Source organism: Melanaphis sacchari, unplaced genomic scaffold (genome assembly GCF_002803265.2).
Source record: "Melanaphis sacchari strain LSU unplaced genomic scaffold, SCAv2.0 Contig48_pilon_pilon, whole genome shotgun sequence".
Classification (NCBI taxonomy): Eukaryota; Metazoa; Arthropoda; class Insecta; order Hemiptera; family Aphididae; genus Melanaphis; species Melanaphis sacchari.
In genome coordinates, this window is record NW_020271327.1 from 1210328 (window position 1) to 1234934 (window position 24607).

Consider the following 24607-nt stretch of genomic DNA (forward strand, 5'->3'; position numbering starts at 1 on the left):
ATAATAAAGAAGTCAAAAGTTTTACAATTTATTATTGATAATCTAAAATAAATGTTATTTGAAAAATTGAAATAAATGATAAGTAAAAACTTCAAAACATGCGTTATGGATGACTTAATGAGGACGGAGATTACTCTCATACATTGGCCATTTACAATTTTCTAATAAGGCAGTAACCACATACTGAGTATTATGGTTAAAATTCTCAAAACTTTAAAACATCAATCCTCTATAAATTTTTCAGTATAAAAACCATGCAGAATATTTTTTATAAATGTGAAATTAATATTTTACAAGTTATTCTATAGTTAAGATTTCATTTTTTTCTTTTACTATAGCTAGACAAGACCTAAAAGTTAAGTCAAAAATTCCCATAAGTTATTCTTACAGAAATCTCAAAAATATAAATGCTCTTCATCAACATTTCAATTAAATTTTAACAAAAATAAATACTTATTTAAGTAAAACAACAATTTTATAATAAAAAAAAAATTTACAGAGATTTCAAACTCATTTAACAACTTAATGACATCTACTATAGATATTAATTAATTGGAATATGAAAATCATAGAAAAATCCAAACATCAAGAACTATTAAAAATATAACAGTAACGGCCAATAATTTAAAAATACAGAAAACAACAAATTGAGTTTTAGTAGAAGTAAAAATTACCACTTATTTTATTTATATAAATTCCTAAATTTTATTAAAATATTTTTGTTTTATTAAGAAAATATCAAATATAAATAAATGCGAATTAATTATTAAATAATTTACTATAGAAATTATAAAATATATATCAATTACAATTAAATTAATAAACTAAAGCTCAAATTAATACATAGAATAAAATGAAAAAAAAACTATGCTATACAACAAAAACAATTTTAACTGCATTTCATTGTTCAACATTTTGAGCATTCTTTACTTGTATAAACATATCATTAAGTTGTAACGTTGAAGCTTGAGGAAACTGAAAAAAAAAATGAACATTATTAATATTTTAGGTATTTAATATTACAGAATCTGAAAAAAAATAGTATTTAAAATTTTCTCAATTTTCATAAACACATTCACATCAGACAATTAGAATAAAAATATTTTCTGAAAAAACTATGCTATTGCTCATAATTAATTCATAGACTAAGTAAAAAATTTTATCAAATACTTGGCTTAGTCATAATTTTTTTGATTTTTTTAATAATTTATTTATTTTTAATTATAATTAATATATACCAATTTATTTCAGTGAAATGTCTATACATTTAAATAAATAATATAACTATTGAATGTTTATTTTTTTACATTAAAAACTATAACATTATAAATTTAATTTAATAAAAATAACCATTACATTTATTATTTGATTACATACTCAAGATATAATCCTGAGCACTCCTAAATACATTATAACAACTTAAAAAAATACTTAAAACTTAAATTTTAATTACTGAAATTACTTACTATTTTTCTTAAAGTATTGTACAAAACTAAATCGTCGGAAGACTTGGAGACTTGAAAAATACCTACAATTAAATTATATTTATAAAAAATCTATTGACAATTTATACTTTAATTTTTATTTCAGTTAAACAATTAAAAACTAAATGAATTTAATATTTATCATATGACTAAACCAATATTTTTTTTTAGTTTTTATTAATAAATATAGCTCAATAGTTACAATACCAATAAATATTATGTTAATAATACTTAATATTTTAATAACTGTTGGATTAGATATAAATGCACCTTCTTTTTAACTATTATTTTTTTAATTATTAGTTTAAGCACACAAAAATAACTGGTAACTTTTTTTAATGTTGTGAATTAAAATACTTGGATTTAGATTGTTTATCTGAACTCCATCTCTTTCTTTTTCATAATCCTCCCATGCTGCATTTCTATCATTTTCATCTAATTCTTCTGCCTCATTATTTTGTAATAATGAGTCATGTTCTAATATGTCCATTACAAGGTCTTTGTGTTTCAATATTAACTCAGCCATCAAACGATCCTACCAGAATTTATATAAATTATTTAAATAAAAATAAATATTTTTAAATAGTATTTAATATAGGTACCTTAGGTAAATTTAATGTTGATTTGGGTTTGGTAGTATTTGGTTCAAATTCATAAAGTTCTTCTTGGCATTTCAAATTAAAATGACGATCAATTTGATGTTCGTCAACTACACGGAAAGCAGTAGATAACTTTGATATTTGACGTTCATATATTTTTTGCTCCATTGTACCCTTATTATACAATAAAAATTAATTAGATAATAAGTATATTCATTTTTTTAGAATACAAATTAAGTTTTTTAATAATCATAATTACAAATTATTCGGTATAGATAATTTATTATCAAAAATTAATTGTAGAAAAAAATTCTAAATTAACATAATTTAAATTTAAAAACTATGGAGGATCATATTTCCATTATTTATAAAATTATGATATTCAATGATTTTTAAAATAGATAAAGCCATCAAGGTGAAAACTAAAATTATTTTATAAAAAGGCTTTACAACTTACAAAATATCAATAATAAAGAAAAATATTAAGATAAAAAACATTAAAAAAATAATTCCTTACTTTATAGTTTGAATTCAATTTCAGTTATTATATTTACCTCAGAAATTAATCTATAAATATAACATGGTTTATTTTGTCCAAATCTAAACACACGAAATATACTTTGAACATTAAGAGATGGATTCCAAGTCACGTCAAAAATAATAACTCGATTAGCTCCAACTAGATTAATACCTAAATTAAAAGCTTTTGTCGACAACAATAAAAGACGCATTCTGAAAATAAATTTCTTGAGTTAAGTTGTTAATATTTTGATAATGCATTGATTTTTTAAAATTAAGTTTAACAAATATTTACTTATGATTATTGACATCATTAAATCTTACACAACAATCCTCTCTTGCTTTTAAACTAGTTGAACCATCAATCCTATAAAAATCTATTCCGTGGTTCCAAGATTTACCATAAGGACCCATTTCATCATCTATATCTTCAGCGTTTTCCAAAAAATCTTGAATAATATCAAGAGTAAATAAAGACTGACTGAATAGTAATCTATATTAAATTAAAATATATGATTAAGATTTTAACATATAAAAATAATCAATTTTTTATGTTTGAAATTCTGTTGATCATAGCAAATTACAAATGAACTGTTTTTGTGAAAAGTAGCGATTTAGTGGTCATTATATTTAACATCAAAATTGTTGGAGATTTAATATTGTCTGATGGTTTTCTCTATTTAAATAATATGGTTCATTATCAAATTTCTGTTAATGTATGATTAACTATGGATTAAGATATTAAACTTAAATAGATAAATAACAGTGTTATTTTGTTAACAAATAAATGCATAAATGATAGTAATAATTAAATGATTTTATTGACTCCTTAAAAATTGCTTTTTTGAACTTTTTTTAGAATCAACTAAATAGATTTATAAATATGTAAACAAATTATGGGAATAATTAAATTTCTAGTATTTACCAGAATTGATATAGCAAAATTATAGATTTATTTTTATAAAAGTTATACATACACTTTATCACCTATATTTTCACACTCTTGAAGAATTGAAAACATCATCATAAACTTTGAAAACGGATATACTGAATCAAATTTTCCTTTTGATATTAATGGTTTCCACCAGTCAAGGTAATGCATATCTGAGTTCTTAGTGCTTGGCAAATCATAACCTAGAACTGGCACCCATTTAAACAACAAAATTAATAAATTAGAAAAAATATAAATATAATTTTAAAATATTAATATCAATTTAAAATCATTATAAAATATATATAATCCTTGTGTTGGCTATTGATTTAGTAATTCAACAAATAACCATGTAACAATGCCAACAGAATAAGTAGAGAAAAAGAAATGACACATAAAAGTTTGAAAATCTAATACCAATTAAATTTAATTGTACTTTATACATCAATGAGAAAAATAAGAAATTTAGAAGAGAATATTTTCAAAATAATTTTTTATTTTAATTTAAATTATATCATTAAGTAAGTCTTCATAATTAACATATTAGATTGTGTTCAAATTGTCATGTGTATACCAAATACTTTTGTTAAAAACAGTAGTTATTTCTTTACAAATAAAAATTAAACTTACTTTCAACTTCATCAATAGAATTTGAATTAGAATTAATATCACTAGTTTCATCATTTAACAAACGTGATTCTGTGTTTTTTAATTTTAGTTTCTAAAAATACAATATTTTGTTTAATTTTATAACAGTTAACAAAATAAAATTATATTTATACTTCTCGTTTTGATTCAGATCGTTTCAAGTATAATGGTAATAATTTAGGATGGGTCCAAACCATTTGAAGCACATGGTAATTACTAAATAATTCTGTTTGTCTGTGATCATCTAAATATTTCCGATATAATTCTATTTGTATATCAGCCATCTTCAAATAAATTACATATTCATGCTTAGGTGGCAAGAAAGGTGTAAGAACACTATAGTCAAATCTCTAAAAAACAAAAAAATAAAATAATAAATTACAATTATTATTAAATTTAAAAAATAGTTGTACAAAATAATAGATATCAATCTTATAAATTTTAGGTTTTTAAAAATTAAAATAATACAGCTTGATTGTTATATGTCTTGTATTTACATCTATATTTTGATTTATGGTAAAATTTAGTAAAATTAAAAAAATATACCTGTACAAAACCTTCAAGCATTCTATGTAAAACATGAGATCTTCTCTTCATTATTTTTACATCTTGTGCAGTTGAATCAGAGTATTGTCCATTAGTGATTGGATTTATAAAACGATTAGTAAAATCTTTTATTGATCCTAATAAATTTGGTCGAATAAAATCAACCATACAATGATCTATAAAAAATAAAATAAACTAAAGATTCTTAAACAAATAATTAATTTGTTACTAACTTAAGTATTAATTTTAAATGTCAAACTAATAAAAAAATATATTACTATAAATATTTACATTGATATTAAAATTGAACAAATTATAATTATATGTATTAATATTTTAATTATGTGTTAATTTATATGGTGCAAACATGTATATCCAGGACTTACAACCATATTAGGTAACTATATTTAAACAATACAAATAATTTTAGTATAAGCATTAAATAGTATGACTAGGTAGTAAAGCTACTTATATTTATAAGATAAATATCGCAACTGGTTTTTATCGATAGTTGCAAGCTCACTACTTTTACTGTTTATAGCTAGTTTTAATATAATACTAAAAATTTTTAATTTATCATTATTATAACTAATTTATTAGTTTTATTTTAAGTTCATTTTTCAAATAATATTGTTAACTTATAAACTATAAATATAAAATACATACATTCTCTTAAATTATTTTGTAGTGGAGTTCCAGTTAATACAATTCTTCTTAGTGTTTTAATACGATTAACTGCTTTTGATGTTGCAGTGCTATGGTTTTTTAATACATGTCCCTCATCACATATGATCAAATCTGGTCCTGGATCAACAAGACCTTTAGATATAGTAGGGAACTTGTCAATATTCTTGAAATTAATAACAGATCTAAATAACTGATAGCTCGTAACTAATACACCATGTTCTCTTATCCATTCATCAATAATGTTTTTACGACCTTCATATGTTTTTGAACTAAAATTAAAATAATTAAAATTAAAAAAAAATAAACTAATTTTAAAATATTGTAATATTATTACTCGGTCAAGTTAAGTACTAAAAAATGTTTTTCATCATCAATATCATGTAACCATTTATAAAATTCTTTACACCAATTCTCAATTGTTGCGTTAGGAGTAATTATTAAAACAGTTTTAACACCAGTTTCTGGATATCTAAATAATGTATGAATTAAAGTTATAACCTGGAAAAAATCTCAAATTAATACTTCATAGGATATACTATAAATAAATATAAATATACAAATAAAAAAAAATCTATAGAATATATATGCATAATGACATTGGTCTAATTAGGAGACGCAAGGGGTATTAGTACCACAAATTTTAAAATTAGCATCATTAATATATAATAGAAAGTATGGTTGTCATCAATATTTGGTTTGATATTATGAACATGAAAATTTAACATAAATTATAAACATTTTCTTTATGATTTTATAAACGTAAGACAAATAAGCTAATCATTTATTTAATTTATTGATTACTATAGTAATAAAATTTTAATACTATAGTAAGAATAATATTATCTGGAACAATAAAATATTTATTATTTTAGTTTAAAAGCAGGTTATGAACATTTTTAAATTTTAATATTTTACATACTAAAAATTTATTATAAAATTAAAGTACAGCGAAAATCAATTTCAGAACCAAGAGAATATTCATATCTTTAAATTTGATAATAAGTAAATATATATAAATGTGTATGTGTGTGTATAATTAATTGATTCAGCTGAATGAAAATTTGTCATGTTGTACATTTGTACATAATGAAATGTGATACACATCCTCATAATATTTATGTGTAACAAAAAAAAAACACCAAAACTCATTTAAAAAATAGTATAGTTAATGGGAATATCCATTCAAACAATCATATAAAACTCTCACTACAATCACATTTACTTTTTTTTAAATTAAATGTGTTGGGATTAACTGGTTATAATTAAACAAATATTACATTGATAAACCAATTATTTATGATAGTATACTTAAGTTAAAATAAAAATGTTTAGTGCTGCATACTTGTAGAGTTTTTCCTAGACCCATACAATGAGCTAAGATAGATCCATTTCCTTTATGTTCTTTTATTCTTGTCAACGATTCAAACACAGAATTCCACAAAAATGTTACTCCTTTCACCTATATTTGTTTTATTAATTGTATTGAAGTTGTAAGATAAAATAAAAAATATTTATTTTTTAAAATATGGAAGTCTAACCTGATGAGGTTTGAGAAATTTAACAAGATCTGGATGAACTGTAACAAGTTCTTCCATTGTATTTTCATCAAAATCCAATACCAACTTTTTACATTGTTCCAATGGTTTTGGCAGATTACAAAATTTATTGTACTAAAATATAAAAATAAACAATTACATTAAATTTGTTTAAAAACATTAAGTTAGTAATATATGTACTTCTTGTTGACGCCTTTTTACACGGTTCTTACGTAATTCTTCTTCTTTTAAAGCACTTTGCGTTTCTTCACTGAGATGTGATTTTTTTATCATTTTACGAATATTCTTTCGCCCTTTTTTGGGCAACTAAATAAAAAAAAAATAAAAAACTTAAAATAAACAAGCTATTATAAATTTATTCATAGAAAATTTAACATTAAAAATTTAAACATTTTGAGCTTACATAGTTGTTAAGTTTAATACCATAAAATTAAACATTAAATAGTAATAAAAAAATTGAGATATAATAAATATTTAAAATAAAATAAGTTTAGGTTAGAAGGAGATAAATATTGTCATTTTAAAAACAGTAATTGTTCTAAGTTAATTAAAAATATGCTTTACTTACAGGATGATTGTTCAATGCATCACTATCAGAATTATTTACTTCTTCAGATTCATCATAAGACAGATTTTTACTTTAAAATATAAAATTGATAAGTATTTATCTAAAAGTTTGAATTATTTGAAAACTTACATTCTTTTCCGTTTTCTAACATGTATCAAAGGAGATGAATCCTCATTTGAACTGCTACTGCTACTATAATTGCTACTGTTACTGTTACTATTACTAATCAAGTCAATTAAGTTAGCTTTACTAACATGATTATTGAATTTTCTTTTTGGTGTATTTTTAAAAAATTTTGATGAAGAATCTGAATCTTTAGACGAGTTTGATGTTAACAGCTTTCTATACATATATGTATTTATAAAAAAAAAAAAATAATTACATTTAATTTAGTAATACAAAATTAACTATTATAAACAATTGTTAAATCTCTCAAAATTAAAAAAATTAAATTTTAAATAATTTAGAGAAGAACATTTTTAGTATTAATTTCTTTCTTTTTAATAAATAAATAAATTATATAGATAATATTTATGAAATACATATTACACTAATCAACACTATTTAACGTACATAAAAATTTAGTTGTTATAATCATAATATATATAATTATATATTATATATAATATATATCATATTATATATAATTAAGTTTTTTAAATTCCACAATTTAAACCAACAAAAATTAAATAGATTATATAGTTTTTTATGAAATTAAATTACTTAAGTAATAAATAATTTAATAAAAGTATTATTTTTCAAACGAAAAAATAAAAAATATAATCATTCATTTGAATCATGATAATAATGAACTTGAGATAGTGTTTGATAGAATTAATCACTCTCTTTTAATTTTGAAATTCAAAAAAATTAATTCAGCCAATTCTCTTCTATCTTGGCTCAAATTAATTTTAACTATAATTTTGCCAACTATAGTTTAACTTGTATTCTTCTTATAAAATATCTTGAAGTTATTTTTTAATCTAAACTGTAAAAGCATTCTCAGTATTTGGTACAATTAAATGTACGATAATTGTTTTACATTTAATGATTTTATTATTAAAGATCTCTGTTCTTTTCTTATTAAACCATATTTTAAATATGCTTATCTTGTTTGAGAAACTAAGATTTTAAGTCATAACAACCAAATTGAATCTATATAAAATAATGTTTTACATTACATGTCTTATAAATGTAACATTACTAGAGAACTTCATTCTTATAATAAAAAATATTCTCCTTACATTAAAAGATTATAATTATGCCATATTTCTTAAAAAAAATTATGAACAATTCTTTCCTACTTACTACAATTTTCTTCTAAGTAAATCCTTACAATATGAAAAGCTAATATTTTTTCTATACACCCATATCCTCCAAAAAATAATTAGAATTTTCTTCTATTAATATCTGGTTTACCAGCATCTGGCTGGCAATCAATTTTGCAACAATATATTTACTAGTTAGATAACTTGATATTTATGTAATATTTTTTATTTTATTGTTATTATTAATTTAATTTACTATAATTATCCTCTCTGAATATGTATTACAATTATTATATAATTCTAAGTAATTAAAAACTTGCATTTGTTATATATATAAATAAATACAAAGAAAAAAATATATATATTAGTACTTAAAATGTTACAATTTTTAAATAAAAATGAAATTAGGATAATGCGAGGTTGTCTAAACAAACACTGAGGAAACCCACTGTTGCTATATAGTTAGCATTGAGTACATCTTATATTAGAGTAGAAAACTGTGAGTTGAATGTGCTAAATTATAGATTAAAAATATTATAAATATGCAACTACAATACAATATCATTTAATTCTCATTATTTTAATATGAATTTGAATTATTAGTGATACATGATAACAGAAGATCAGTAGATACTTATTTCTTAACTCCTCTTGCCGTCATGCATCACTAGTGAGACAAATCCAAATTAAGATAATCATCGATAAATGATAATATTGGCATTACCTATTTATAGCATATTAAATGTACTTAAATTGTAGTTTTAGAATATTGAAAATTTAATTTCACAATACAACAAATTACTCCACAAAAATATGAAATATTGAATTATTATTATTATTTTTTTTTTTAACATAAGTACAAATTAACACATTGAGTACCATTGAGTTCTTTTTTTTATTTTTAGAAAACTATAATTTTTTTTCCTAGAAACTAATTATCATCAAAAACAATTCTATGTTGGTATTTATTAATTTAGATCTTACCTAGCTATTATTTTAATTAGTTACAATTTCTATGTCATTAGTAGTAGATACTTATCAAACATATTTTATTTTTATAATAAAAAAATAGTAATAACAAAATAACAATAACATATATTATATCTAATTAAAGTCTGACAAAAACTGCATTAAGCGACAAATGCCACCTACTGCAGCTTATCACAGCTGTCAAAGGTTTAGTGGCTGTGGGAGTTTTGCTTAAGTTTTTGGAATAGAATATAGTAATAACAAGAAAATTATAAGTACATATTTTATTTATAATAATTTATAATAGTATGTACAAATATAATATTTGCTAGTAAAATGTTAACATTTTAAATACTTTAATGTTAATTTTAAAGAAAAAAAATCACTTACTACATCTAAAACATTTAAAGTAGTTCAAAAAGTGCAAAAATAATTTTTAAATGTTGACATAAAAATATCGTGAAAATAACAAAATGTCTATATTACAAATTTGGTTTTATCAAAAATCTTGGTTAAATATTCTAGTATTCCTACTTTTTTTTTTTTTTGCAATGAAATTTTTTATTTTTGACAAATAATCAGACTCCAATAACATGATAAAATTTAAAAAAAATAAACAAGATATTGCTAAACAAGCTACAACATTTTTTGCTCTTATAGAAATTTAAACAATAATTACATACTATTTGTTTAATTAAAACGGTACCTTTTTGATCCTTTTGTTTTTGATTTGATTTTAAAATTGAAATCACTTTCATCATCACTCATTGATGGCATTTTAAATGGAGATAGTTGTCTTGAACGAGTAACAATAGTTGTATTATTATGTACATTTGATGAATCTTCTGACATTTCCTTAAAATACATTAAAATAAGTTAATGGTAATACGTAATACATTTTAAGTATGTTAACAAATATACATTATTTACTATTTTGTTAAATTAAAAATTGGTTAATTTTTAAATTAATTTGTGGTTTATAAATGTAGAAAGTAAACAATATACACTGTAAAATTAGTTACCTAAGATTTCACATACTGTAATTAAAGTATAGTTATATTTTTATGAGGGAAGCATAAATTCTGAGATGACACATTACAAATTTCGAATGTGTAGTTATATTATAGCTGGAGTATTAAAATTACTATAGTTTTTAAGGCAATCGAGATAAACAACCCACAGTTACTGTACCTAAGTATATTATAATATTATTATTATTATTCACAGCATAAAGTGTGTTTATTGATTCAACTTAAATGTGTCTGGATTACTTTAGTAATTTATTCCATTCAACAGGTTATGGGCCCAGTAGCCAGATAGTAAGATGTTAAGTTTTTTTAAATAAACAATATTGTTTAATATAATCAAAGTATGTTTGCATAGTAAATACGTAGATTGTGTAAAGCACAGGAAATTTTTTTTTGTTATTATATTTATAGTATACAGATAATTCGTCATTATGGAAAATGAATCTATAAAAATTAAGGAAATTGGAAAACATGGAAATTCCAATAAAAAATGATAATGAATGCAGCCAGTATATTTGAAGTTATGTCCGGAAAATCTAAGAAATCTGTTCTTACAAAATTAAATACAGAAACTGAAGATAATACCTGAAAGTGGTATGGTATTGATTATCCAATATTTAAAAAAACGAACAATAAGGCTCAAAACTATATAGTCATGTCAATGGATGAATAGCCACTAAGGATTAAGGTACATAATGAATTGTGGGATAAGTTGCTTAATGCATATGAACTTAAGTCAAACATAAGTATAACAATGATTCAACAAAAATTCTATAGTTATGTTATAAATCCAGATAACAATATAACAAGTGATATTTCGAAATTGGAATCTTGGTAGAAAATTAAAGCAATATCTGATTTAATGATTATAATCAAAATACTTTGCTCAAAACATAATATGGTTTTGTCAGAAAGTTATAAAATTTTCTACAAAGTATGAGACTTGATACAAAACGAAGACAAAACATAGTATAATTTGTCATCTACTCATGGCGAAAGAAACAAAGCAAATTCAAGGACATGATGTTCAGAAACAGATAGTAGTATATTTTCAGCAAAGAAGTTGTTCGAGCATATAAAGAAAAACACAAAAATTGGCAATTCTGAAAACCAACAGAACAATAGTAAAAAAACCAGACAAGTGTAATCATTGCAAAAAAAAAAAAAAAAAAATAGGATAATGTGAATGCTGGATTTAAAAAAAAGAACTAAGAATGAGATGCTCAGGAAATATTTCTTTCAACAGAAATAAATATAATTCAATTGAAACTACATAAAAAAAACCCAAGGATCAACACAAAGAAAGAGGTGAGCAGTATATTAACCCATCCTCCAAATCTATAAGTTTTAGTTCTTAATATAATATTTAATATGATTAATAGATAAGATCTATCAAATAAGCTTACAATGTCTTCATTTTCAAGTTCAGATTCATAAACAGTATCCATATCATTTATGTTTGATTGAGGTTCTTGAGTCTTTTTATGATAATGTTCAATACTACGTCTTTTACAAGCAGTTAAGCATGAATTTATCACATCATCAATTGAGCTATAATCTGAGTAAAAAACAAACATTAATTTTTTAAATATAATACACAGTACAATGTACCAGTTTAAATTAGTTAATTAAAATGTTATAGTTCAGGAATTCAAAAAAAAAAAAATTCACTAATTAAACTAAAAGTAAAAATTGAAATGTGAGGAAACTGATAATTTATGACAAATCAACTAATTTATACTTCTAAAATGAATTAATCAGCCTAATGAATAACTATTAAATACTATTATGATGTATTTACAATAGCATATTCTTTAATTTTTTTTACAGGAGTAGTAGCCTTTCAGTTATTTAAGAAACCAGAGACAAGTCTTAAGATAACAAAGGTTATTGAAGTAAAATTATTTATTTTTAATGCTAATTATTTCAATGTATATACATTTATTTATTTATAATTTAATCCAAAAAAATAATTTACTTTAAAATCTGCAAAAAGTTCTATTGCATAAAACATGCTTTGTGAGCTAATAAGTATATGTTAAAAATATAACAAAATATTAATTTAAAGGTATTTCAGAATATTTGGATGTATAAAACCTTCAAGTCAATATGTATAGTAACAATTAATCAGTATTGTCACAGTTATCTATCTACAATAGATATTAGGGTTTTATAATTTTTTTTTAATATGGTAGATTCTTTTATTTAATTACGATAGTTAATTTAATAATAAAAATCATTCAATAATTACCACTTTCAATGTCACTGTTGTCTTCAGTATTAATCTGAGGAATTCCTACAGAATTCTTAATTTCAGTAAAAATAGATTTTACCGATTTTAAAGAATATTCTTCATTTTGAGAATCATTATCAGTACCTAAAAAAAATGAATTTATACACATGTTTAGTAAATAACTAAATACATTAAATTAATAAATAATCAATCTTGCAACAAATTTTTGAAAATTAATGTTTTTCTATTTAAGATTCTAAAAGAAATTATTGATCTAGATATCCAGTGATACAAGCAATATCTTTTTATACCACTCTGTTGTACAGTAGGTATTGAGTAGCTGTGATGACAAGTTTAATATGAACTATAGATTATATATCATTGAATATAAAAAACAATTCTGAGCAGAAACTATCTATTAGCCTATATCACTAAGTATATTTTATATTATGTTTTTTAATATTGCTATTAGGTGAAATAATTAATTTTACTATTAGTTATTAAGTAGATATAATCAATTTTTTTTCTGAAACATTGCATATATAAATATTATTATATTTAAAAGATATAGTAATATATGTAAAAGTTTTATGTCTACACAAAAAATAATTTTGAACTACTTAACTATAAAATATAAATATTGTTTTTCATAAAGTAAATAAGTAATTTGGCTCATAATTAAACTTGAAATTTCTATAAAAAAAAATTATGTGTTAATAATTTTTAGATAATTTTGTTTTAATATGAATTACTTATGAAGAACTGTGTATAAAGTTTTTAAGTCTTAGCTACAAAAATAACAAATTAAAAAAATCCAACTACAAAACAATATGCAAATTTTTATGATTTCTAAAAATGTCATAATAGAACTTTAAATGTTCATAAAAATAGTGCGTATGTATTTTAAATAACTTTTTATAACTATAAAAGGACTTGTGTGAATCTTATGTACAATTTCAAAGATTTTTGACTAAATAAATTTTTTTTTACATTTATAGAAATAAAACTAAAACAAATTTCAAATTTCCAATATCTATAAATAATTTAGTATTGAAATATTTTGAAAATTTTTAAATTTATAGAAAATTATCTCATAAAGATTTAGTAAAAATATAAAATACTCAAGATAATTTATTTTTGAATTTAACCAAAAAATAAAATCAATTTTATCAAAAAAATTATTTTTCACCAGTTATTTAAAAAAATATTAGAATTATTAATTTTGACCTTTCTAATTACAAATTAAATCCAATTTTCTAACCGAAATCATCCTAAAAGTAATAATAGGATGCATTTTTTTTTTACTACTTATTGTTTATATACAATGGTGACCTTATTGGAGTCACAGTTAATTGACTCATTTGCCTATTAGACTCAAAACAGCTGGTCTAATTTACACATATACTAATATACACAGCAAGAAATTTTTATTTTTATACATATTACATACCTTGAATTTCAATAAATATTTATTTTTTAAGTAAATAAGTTTATAATTTGAAGCATTTAAAATTTTTTAGGGTTATTTGCATTATTAACTCATTTAGTTAATGGACTCAATTGGTAAGGTCCCAAAGTAAGTCCAATAAGTAGCACCACTGTACATACAAAAAAAACATACTTCATTTTAAAGTCAATATACTTATCGCTCTACTTAGAATCAAAAATTGATTATAGAGAAAATATACAACTAGAAACTTATAATACAAAACTTAAAATGAAAACAATTAAGTCTTAAATATTTAAGAACAAGTCTCTTACTAACATTTAAATTTTTAACTTTATTTTTATTATTATATTATTAGTTTTACATGTCTATATGTAAATGAGAAGAGGTCACCTTTTCAGTAATCATATTTTGATGCTTATAAATACAAAACAGGTTTTACACTGTTACTCATATTCAAGCTCCTTTTCTTTTTAAATATAAATTAATTTATAAATACCAGAATCGGTTCCATCAAGAGTTGAAAGGAATTGATGAATGGTTTCTAACTTATTTATGTCATCTTTTGATTTTTTTGGAGTTACTTTTAAACTTGTATTTTTAGTTGGTATTATATTATTGGTATCATCAGAATTATCTTCATCATCAGTTACAACTTTTCTTTTAGAACACTTTCCAATGGCATTTAAATTAATCAGTCTAAAATAAACAATTTTACATTACAATATTTGAATAATAGACAAACTTTCATGTATTAGTTATATTTATATAATAAATTTATACCTATCATTTTCTTTTTCATCGTCAGATTTTTCATTAAGTATACTTTTAGCTGAGTTTTTAGCCTGGTTTTTTATCTAAACAATATTAATGAAAAATATATTTCATTAATAAGTACTCAAACATATTTAATTTGATAAAACAGTATAATATAAAAGGAAGAATAAAATAAAATAATGTTTTATTACCTAAAAATGATAAAAATATACTTCTTTTAAAATTATAGTAAGCTTATTAATTATTTATAATTATCTTAATGAAAAAACAAGATTAAAATTATTTTTAAAAACAAATAAAATTTTCAAAGAAATTACTCAAAATAACTTTCAGAAATACTTTTAAAAGATAAAAATATTTATAAGCAACCTTAAATTTAATATGTATAATACTTTGAAAGAATTTACAATATGAGTTTAAAATAGTTGTATTTATTAATTCTAATCTAAATACATTATGATTAGACCATTATAGTGGAACCTTTTAAGAAAACTACTTATCTAATAAATAATTTTTTTTTCTATTGTATTCTTATATATATATATATGAAGTAAATACTTTTTAAACAGATTTTTTAAATAAGTGCAAGCAATTATATAATCAGAATTGTACAAAAGTTGTTCAACAGGATATTAAAAAATTCTAAGATAACAAAGAATAAAAAAATAATATTATACAAACATATAATATATTATAATTTACATACATTTCATGCACTAAAAATGAGTTTTTTAAGTGAATAAAATATTATTTCTTTTTAATGATATTGTTCAAAAAACCTTTAAATTCATTAAATGAAGGTTCTACTATATAAACCATATCAAATATTTTAAATAATATTGTATCATAAAAAATCAATAAATATGTTCATAATACATGAATATAAAACTCAATGTTACCTTATTAGTTTTCATCAGTGTACGATTTCTCAATTTTTTTGTATACTCTCTTTTATTACCACTATCACTATTATCGTCAAATAAATTTAAAGGATGAGCTATTTCATCTTTTTCCAAATCGAGATTAATTTTATTAGACGACCTATTACTTATTATACTTGATATAACAGAATCATCCAACCGTTCTAATACAACAGCTAATTTTTTATCTTTCTCTAATGCTGAAAATTCATCTGGAGATAAAGATTTTAGTTGCACACTTGAAGAAGAAATGTTTGTGCTTAAATTATTGGTATCAACTTTCTGTTTCTTTCGTGATCTTAAACTTCTTTCAGTAGATAAGATTGGTGTTTTAATTAAAAGATTGGCTCTTTTGGTTTTGGTTTTTTTATTTGAATTTCCATTTAATATTGAATTATTTACTAACATATTTTCATCTTCATCCACAGGCTTCAATAAAGATTTTATTATAGCAGAAACTCCAGGACTCAAATGTGAGTTAATATTAAATATTCTCTTGAAATTGGTTAAAGTAGAACACGTTTTCTCTAAAACATGTTCACAAATATTGATGAATTCAGTTAAATGATCATTAATTGAATCATGATCTTTAGAAGAAAATGTTAACAGTTCATTTATTATAGATGACTTATATGATTTAAAAATGAAATTAATGCATAAATTGTTTTTAATATTGTTTATTTTGGAATTTTGTCCAATTTTAGCCTCGTTTACTAAGTATTTTCGAACAGTTTGTTTATGATCAATTTCATTTACTAATAAACCATTTGGCAGACATCTGAAAATAATTAATATACATAAATTAAGTATCTTAATTAATAAAAAATTAAAGAATAATTAAGTACAGCATACAATTTAAAAACTAAAACCTATTACATTTTATTATTATTACAGTAATTTAGAAAAATAAATATAATTTTTGAGGCAGTATTCTATTATCTATAAAACCAACATGGTTAATATGCAACCTAACCAAATAGATCAAATATTTCACTGTGTTAAGCTGATTATTAAAGAATAGAAAAATAGTTTAACCCATGCAATATTATTTAATATGGTAAATAAAAATGAAAACACTGAACGGGACGGAAAAGAAATACCAGAATGTTAACATATTTATTTTTTTCTGAACTACATGTAATAAAGCAAATTTACTTTTAGCAGTACCTATCTTGTAGTATTAGTGTTAAAATTAAAATGTATTTATTTTAAAATTAAGAACACTATATGTGCTTTTACACTAATAAAATAATATATAAGCATTTTTAAATTGTGATATTAAATATACAGTCAAACTTGGTAAACTCGAAGTTGAAGTGACCGGAAAAAAATTTGAATATATTAATAAAACTTAAAACTTCCGAGTTATCCACAAAAATATTCAAGTTAAATAAGATTTTTTTACATTGTTTATATAGGAAATTCTAGAGACCAGAGTAAAAGTTCAAGGTATCGACGATTTCAAGTTAAAGAGTTTGAGATAACCAAGTTTGACTATACTTATAACTTATGTTTAAAAAAAGCTAATGTATTGATATAAATAATATTTTTAATTTTAAAATTGATTAAATAATAGGTAAATTCACAAAATATTGGTATTACAGAGTGCAAATTTTTAATTACTGTTCAATTCAGAAAATCAACATACAAAAATTTTAATTTTTTATAAATAATTACATACATTTGAAAAAATTAGGTTTTTTATGGTTCCTTAAGATGTTTTGAGAAATAAATAATTAGAATACTAATAATATACTTAACATTTACTTACAGTTGAGAAGAAAATACTTTTAATACATTAGCAGCTAGAGCTCTATTTTTCCACAACATTTTTGGTACACAATTGAAACATTCATTTAAAACACCAACAGATACTTTATCAATTTCATGATTTTCAACACATCGCTAAAAAAATTATATTTATTTTTAAATAAAAATATATTTGATAAAATAAAAAATATTATTATTATTCGAATTAATTAAAATATAAATAACAGATTTAAATAAAATTTTTAATTACATGGCAAACATTGAAATTGCATTTAATACAATTAGATAGATCACTGTTGGATTTGCACAAGATACAACTATACATATTGCCTTCACATAGTTTGTAGAAACAGTTCTAAAAAATAAAATAAAATATAAATAAGTTCAACATTAAAGCTTACATAAATAATGTACAGTTACTTATTGTAGAAAATATTATTTGTATTTTTTTATATGTTAATATGCTAAAAATACTAGAATTAAGCACAGAACATACTACAATACTGAACGCTTATAAATAACCAACAAAAGAGAGACTTGAAGCAAAAGTAAAAATATTTTTATTGATGACCAAATTCGAACAAAAATATGTGATAAACTATCAACTGGAACAACCAAAACAACCTATGTATCCACATGCCAAATGTCAAATGTACATTAACCACGTATTCCATTACAACAAATCCATTTTCAAACATTGGATCTCATTCAACCTTTTCCAACAACATCTACAAGTATTTACTCAATATCTTCAGACTCACATTTTCTATGTATAACTATGATAACTCAATCACATAAAAATATTCTTTATATTTTATTTTATGTAAATATTGAGTTGTTGAATATTTTTATTATTTTATAATTAAAAATACTTTTTCTTAATATTATATATTGACATTTATTAATTAATTAACAATGATATAATAAATAATAATCAATGCAGATGATAAACTTAAAACTTAATTATGTCCAAGAATTACTTGGACTTTAAATGCAAACATGTTTTCCATCAATTGCTAAGATACAATTCAAAAAATTCCATATGTAGGAAAATTCTATTGATTTTTGTTAATGATCAATATTTTTTTAAATTGAACAAAAAAAATCAGAACTAATTTAATTTTCAATTCAGCTAGTGGATTTTTTATAATTGTGCTTAACTAATTATGGTTGATACAAAAAGCAAACAATAATGATCTAACTGATTCTTTGGTGGCAATATATCTATTTAAAATAATTCTTATTTACTAGTATGTTACATACAAAACATTAAATAAATTATTAAAAGTACCTTAAAGTAACTGCTAATTATTTAGCCGATGTTATTGGCTTTATAACTCAGTTACTAGGTTATACAGTTAATTGTTCTTCAACCAGAGCTGATAAAAAGTTAAATTGTCAATAATTAATTTGCATTTATTCACAAAACTTAATGTGATTGTTTATTGAATTTTGATTAATATCACAAAAAATCCTTCACTTTCAAGATTTATAAAGATACTATCTATGTTTTTTTTTTTTTTTTTTAAATATTATCAAGAAAAATAATTAATGATTTTATTTAAGAGAGCCTTAACAAATTCATATAAAATTTAGGGAGGCCCATAACAAAAAAGTTTAAGAGAAAAATTGACTTACACCATTAACAAGATTTTAACTGATTATAATCAATACATATTTTTCCAAGTAACATAACTCAAGCATCAAATATTTTTTCTTAATTAATAATTTGAACAAACACTTTAATATTCCTTGAGTTACTTTTAATAAATCTATTATTATTTTATTAATTCCTGAAAAATGTTATCTTTGTGGGATATCTGCACTTAGCTTTCCATCAACTAATTAAACTTTTTTTATAAATAGGATAAATAAAACTTACGTAGCAACACAGAAATAGATGACTTTGATGAACCATTATCATTTTCTTTGAAATAATTTCATGTAATAGATCATCATTACAAATTGTACATTCAACTTTACAGTTCAAAATTTCTTCAACATCTAGTAACATATAAAATGCAATTTAGAAATATGGTTCAACTATTATTAACCCATATTTTAAATATTTAAAAATCAATTTATCATATCCCTCAAAAAGAATGGAGGATATTCAATAATTAACACTATAAATTTAGCAATCTTTGGACCTTAAGCATGAGATAACCTTAACTAGTCATCTCAGTTTGGCTCTTGAGATTAGGGGTTAAGCACAGGGCTAATAACTCTGCCTGGTAAAAGAAAAATATCTATTTAGGTTTCATACATCAAGGCTCAGACTAGAGTATAAGTTATTAACACGACTCATAATTTCATAAAACTAGATTAAGTAGGTACTAATAACACTGTAATGTGTAATCTAATATTACGCTCAAAAACAGTCAAATATGAAGTAAAAACATATTAATTGTGTTAGTAACTTCTAAAAAAAATTAATTAAAATTATATGTTTAATTTGATACTTTTGATTTGTAATTTAAATAATTAAATTATAAATTAGTGTTTTTTTCTTTATACTTAAAAAACAAAATTTATAATTTATAAATTAATACTAAATATTAAAAATATATATGTCGTGATATAGTAAAATTTTTATAATTATATTATTTTTCAAGAATCACATTTTATTTGCAGATTCTAAAGCATCTAAGCTATAATAAATTTAATTATATTGTAATATAAATATATACCATGTTGGTGTATTAATATCTAAGTATTAAAATTTAACATTAATAAAGTAAATGAGTTAAATTCTTTAGTATGATGTAAATTTAATTAAATGAAATCAAAATGGGGAATTCAATACTGCGATACAATATCAGTAAATTTTGAACAATATTAATATTTGAAATTATATTTTTGCCCATCACTATAATGATTTAACTCTATTTTTATGTGACAGTAGCATGTAAAAAAGTGTTTAGAGATTATGACATTCTCCTTGAGCTATGTCATTTAATTATGTATCTATTATGATTTATGAGTATGTATGCAGCTTATTTACTGAATTAATAACCAGCTTACTAAAAACTGTATTGTCAAAATATACCTAATTTACAAATAATGTTTTCGGATTTTGCCACATTTCTCTTGAAAAAAAAAACCTTAATACGGCCTATTTAATATTATACGACATACGTCATAATCTTGGATTAAATAATATTTTTATAAACTGTTATATTATAATTGTTTGTGACATGTGGTCACACTGGTTACTATAATTATAATTGTGAATTATCAAGGTAATTTTGGCGGGAATCTGTAAAACTCATATCATGATGAATCGCATACATTTTGTATAAACAATTACTATAAGTAAATAAATATTTAAGGAATCAATAGTAAAATAAATAATGATCCATTAAATTAATTAATATTTATTGCAACCCAACATTAATGTTCTAATAATATAAAGTTATATGATCACAATATTTTCAATTTTTATTATCTTAAGATGAAATAGTACACAGCATAATTATTAGATGTTGAAAAAATAAATAGGCCAAGTATAGATAGAAAATAATATGTCATAGATATTTTATAATATAAACCTACCAATTTTTTATAGTTTGATTAAACTTTTAATTTTATAATGGTTAATAATGAAAGAACAAATCCCAAGATATTAACATCAAAAATTAATAAGTAATTTATTATTTATTCTTGTGTTGGGCATAATATATACTTTGCATTCTTTATAAAAGTTATGATTTTAATACTACAATATAAATATAACAAAATATTATTTTTTTTTTATTCTATATTAAAGTAAAATTTATGGATTTTGATAAATCTAAAGTAAATGTATCCTTAATTTAATGGCCATTTATTTATCAGACATTAAAAACATTATTAAAAATTTGAAATAATTATAAAAACATTTGACACAACAGAAACCAAAAACATAATAATAAATTATAATCTTTAACTAAGAAAAAAAATGAAATAAATATGTTATTGATAATTTATTTTTATTTTCAAATTTCGACCAAATATAGTATAAATCATGAAAAAATAATTCAATGTTAATTTTAGGTCTTAGGATGAATGATAATTATATAGTTATATTAAGTTTTAAAGAAATATTTATTATAATCTTGAATAAGTAGAAAAAAAAATACCAATTAAAGTTAACTGATTCTTAACAACTAAGAAGACTTGAATAATAAAGTTATAGATATATTATATTCTTATGAATAGTGTTATTATAAGTATTTACCTCCATAATTGTCTTTTCGAAATTTGATTTCGTCGCTATTTGGATAAATAGTTTCCATTTTGATGGATTAGGAACTAATCAACTTCAGACTGTTAATATACAAATGCACTGAAATTTAATAACAATTTAAATTAAACAGACATTATACATACAAGTATAAAATAGATAATTATAATTTTTTTCAATATTCAATATACAGACATGCAAAAAGATTATGCACAACGTATCATGTTTTTGTTTCTATGTTAATTTAGAACCATGAAACACAGCAAAAAAATAATTACTTTATTATAAATAATTTTATAGTGTAGTGAAAAATTAGACAAAACAGAAAAAAACATTTTAATAGTAAGAAAAAAGGGTTAAGAGATAAGAAGTCGTAAAACTCTTCATGATCGAGTATTTTAATTTTTCCAAAATATCATACAGAAAAACACAAATGTACCAAGGCGAGAACTCGGCTCTCTGTGCAACACGACATAAGTCGATTGAATATTGAATACGTTGAAACTTCAAGACATTAGAACATAATAAAACGAAAGACTACTAAGTACAACAATATAATTACTAAAACTAAGTACTACAATGGAAATTGTAGTCACTGCTCAACAACAAACGTTCGATAGTAAACTCAGTAATCACGTCAATGGCGTACCTCAAGCGGGAAGCGGCTAGACATCACACATTTCAACGACACTACTTTTTTATGAGCTTCCTAATCACAATAACAGTGTGGTCAACACAATAAATTCAATACAATAATGACCAATTAAAATTATTGTTAATATTTAATAATTTGAGTATTGTCATTAATTAAGTGTACTTATTCAATGGTATTATTTTAGATTCAGAACAATAACAATCTTACTTGCGCCATTTCTGCAATGATAGGAGTAAAAGATTTGTTTTAACAATATTATTTATCACTGTTTTATTCTTATAAGTTATAGAGTATAGACTGAAAACATTACAATCGAATGTTTATTAATTAATAATTATACTTGAATTATAAAAAAAGTTATTTTTTTTCATTTCATTGGCCCTGCTGCTTCAACTTTAGTTAAATTAGGGTTTCTAATGTTTCTATATACTCGTATAATATAAAGTTCAAATTATTGCAGCACACCTTTCAAATTTCACGGCAACAAGCAAATCAGTGTGCCACGCCGCTGCAACACATCCTTTAGGAAACCTGAAACGTTGAATTATTGTAGACATAGAGTTTAATAGTCATCTACCTTTTGGACCTCATGAACCACCAAGTCCATAACTCTAAATAGTCTAAATTCTTATACTAACTCACAAATCTTCAATATAAAATTATAAAGAAATTAAATTAACGCATATTATAAAAAATATCAATATGGGATTTTTGTATTTATAAAAAAAATATTTAACCTTTCATAGCACTCATTTAAGTTAGTTTAATTATTATTGATAACAAGAAAAATATAAGTTAAAATAAAGACTGGATCTTAAATTTTAAATTTGAATCATTAGTCTTCTTTTTATGGTTATTCCCGAATCCCGAGTAAAATCAGATCGTAAAAGTTTATGTTAAAAATATGCTTCAAAGATTGTTTTTGGTAGACAATTTGACCTATTTGGAAATTAAGCGAAAGAAAGGTTTGGCACATGGGTACCGCAATGCTTTAGTTTAAAAATGGTATCGAGTGGAGTGATGGATATGTTTAAGAAAGACATAGTCATTCATTATTTAATTTACATACTAAATAAAAAAAATAAATAACATTTTTTAAATTGAATTAAATTAATATTTTTTTCTACATTCAATTTTGATTTATAATTTATTAATAGTTAACTTCTAACTTATAGATCTTATGTTATTTTAACTTAGCTTAACTTGAGTTAATTATTTTTAATAACTAATAAGTATGCATATATTCTAATATATTTATTGGTGTTGCTAAGAACTAATAAAGGAATGTATTTTACTACTGCAATAAGTACTATATAGGTGGATTAACTCTTGCCTAAAACATATTTGTTATATTATTGAGTTATTATAATAGTACCATAATATATTAATTGTAATTGTCTTTTGATTTGACATTTCATACCTGTACTTTTCTGTAAAATCATATGAATGGATTCATTGTATAAATAGATAAAAGTTTAAAATAATTTTTAAATTTTTAAAATGATACGCAATAGTAAAATTAAAATGTTAATTCTGATATTCTTTTATATTATGTAGAAAAACTAAAGGGAAATTTTGTATTAAAATTTCAAATCATTTTTTTAGAAGTCAAAGTATACAATCTATATCTGTATTTAGTAGACATGATAAGTCTCATATGAGACCTAATATGAAACAATACAAAACACTTTACTGTTGATTTTTAAAGTTAAATAACTAATTAATTAATTAATTAATTTCAAATTTTAGATAAAATAAAAATAAAATAATAAATTTC

The 24607-nt window shown here is 21.9% G+C and overlaps 1 protein-coding gene across 7 annotated transcripts; it reads right to left on the minus strand.

Annotated features, from left to right (window-relative positions):
* Positions 1 to 835: 835 nt before the first annotated feature.
* Positions 836 to 22845, minus strand: LOC112598418 (transcriptional regulator ATRX homolog). 7 transcript variants are annotated; one of them, XM_025344866.1, is made up of 28 exons: positions 22825 to 22845; positions 22170 to 22277; positions 19833 to 19954; positions 18201 to 18305; positions 17952 to 18085; positions 16160 to 16958; positions 15267 to 15340; positions 14983 to 15182; positions 13055 to 13180; positions 12210 to 12361; positions 10482 to 10630; positions 7668 to 7880; positions 7539 to 7608; positions 7151 to 7276; positions 6953 to 7084; positions 6757 to 6873; positions 5749 to 5912; positions 5394 to 5683; positions 4728 to 4903; positions 4316 to 4531; positions 4164 to 4254; positions 3580 to 3742; positions 2898 to 3095; positions 2638 to 2815; positions 2087 to 2257; positions 1842 to 2019; positions 1467 to 1528; positions 836 to 975 (listed from the first exon to the last, which is right to left on the minus strand). In XM_025344866.1, exons 2-28 carry the CDS (start codon positions 22225 to 22227, stop codon positions 901 to 903), a joined length of 4539 nt encoding a protein of 1512 aa, XP_025200651.1. In that variant the 5' UTR covers positions 22228 to 22277; positions 22825 to 22845; the 3' UTR covers positions 836 to 900. The 7 variants fall into 7 exon arrangements, with proteins under 7 accessions (XP_025200651.1, XP_025200649.1, XP_025200647.1 ...); XM_025344864.1 differs by having other exon boundaries at positions 22738 to 22827; XM_025344862.1 differs by lacking the exon at positions 22825 to 22845 and adding an exon at positions 22615 to 22818.
* Between the last annotated feature and the right edge of the window lie 1762 nt (positions 22846 to 24607).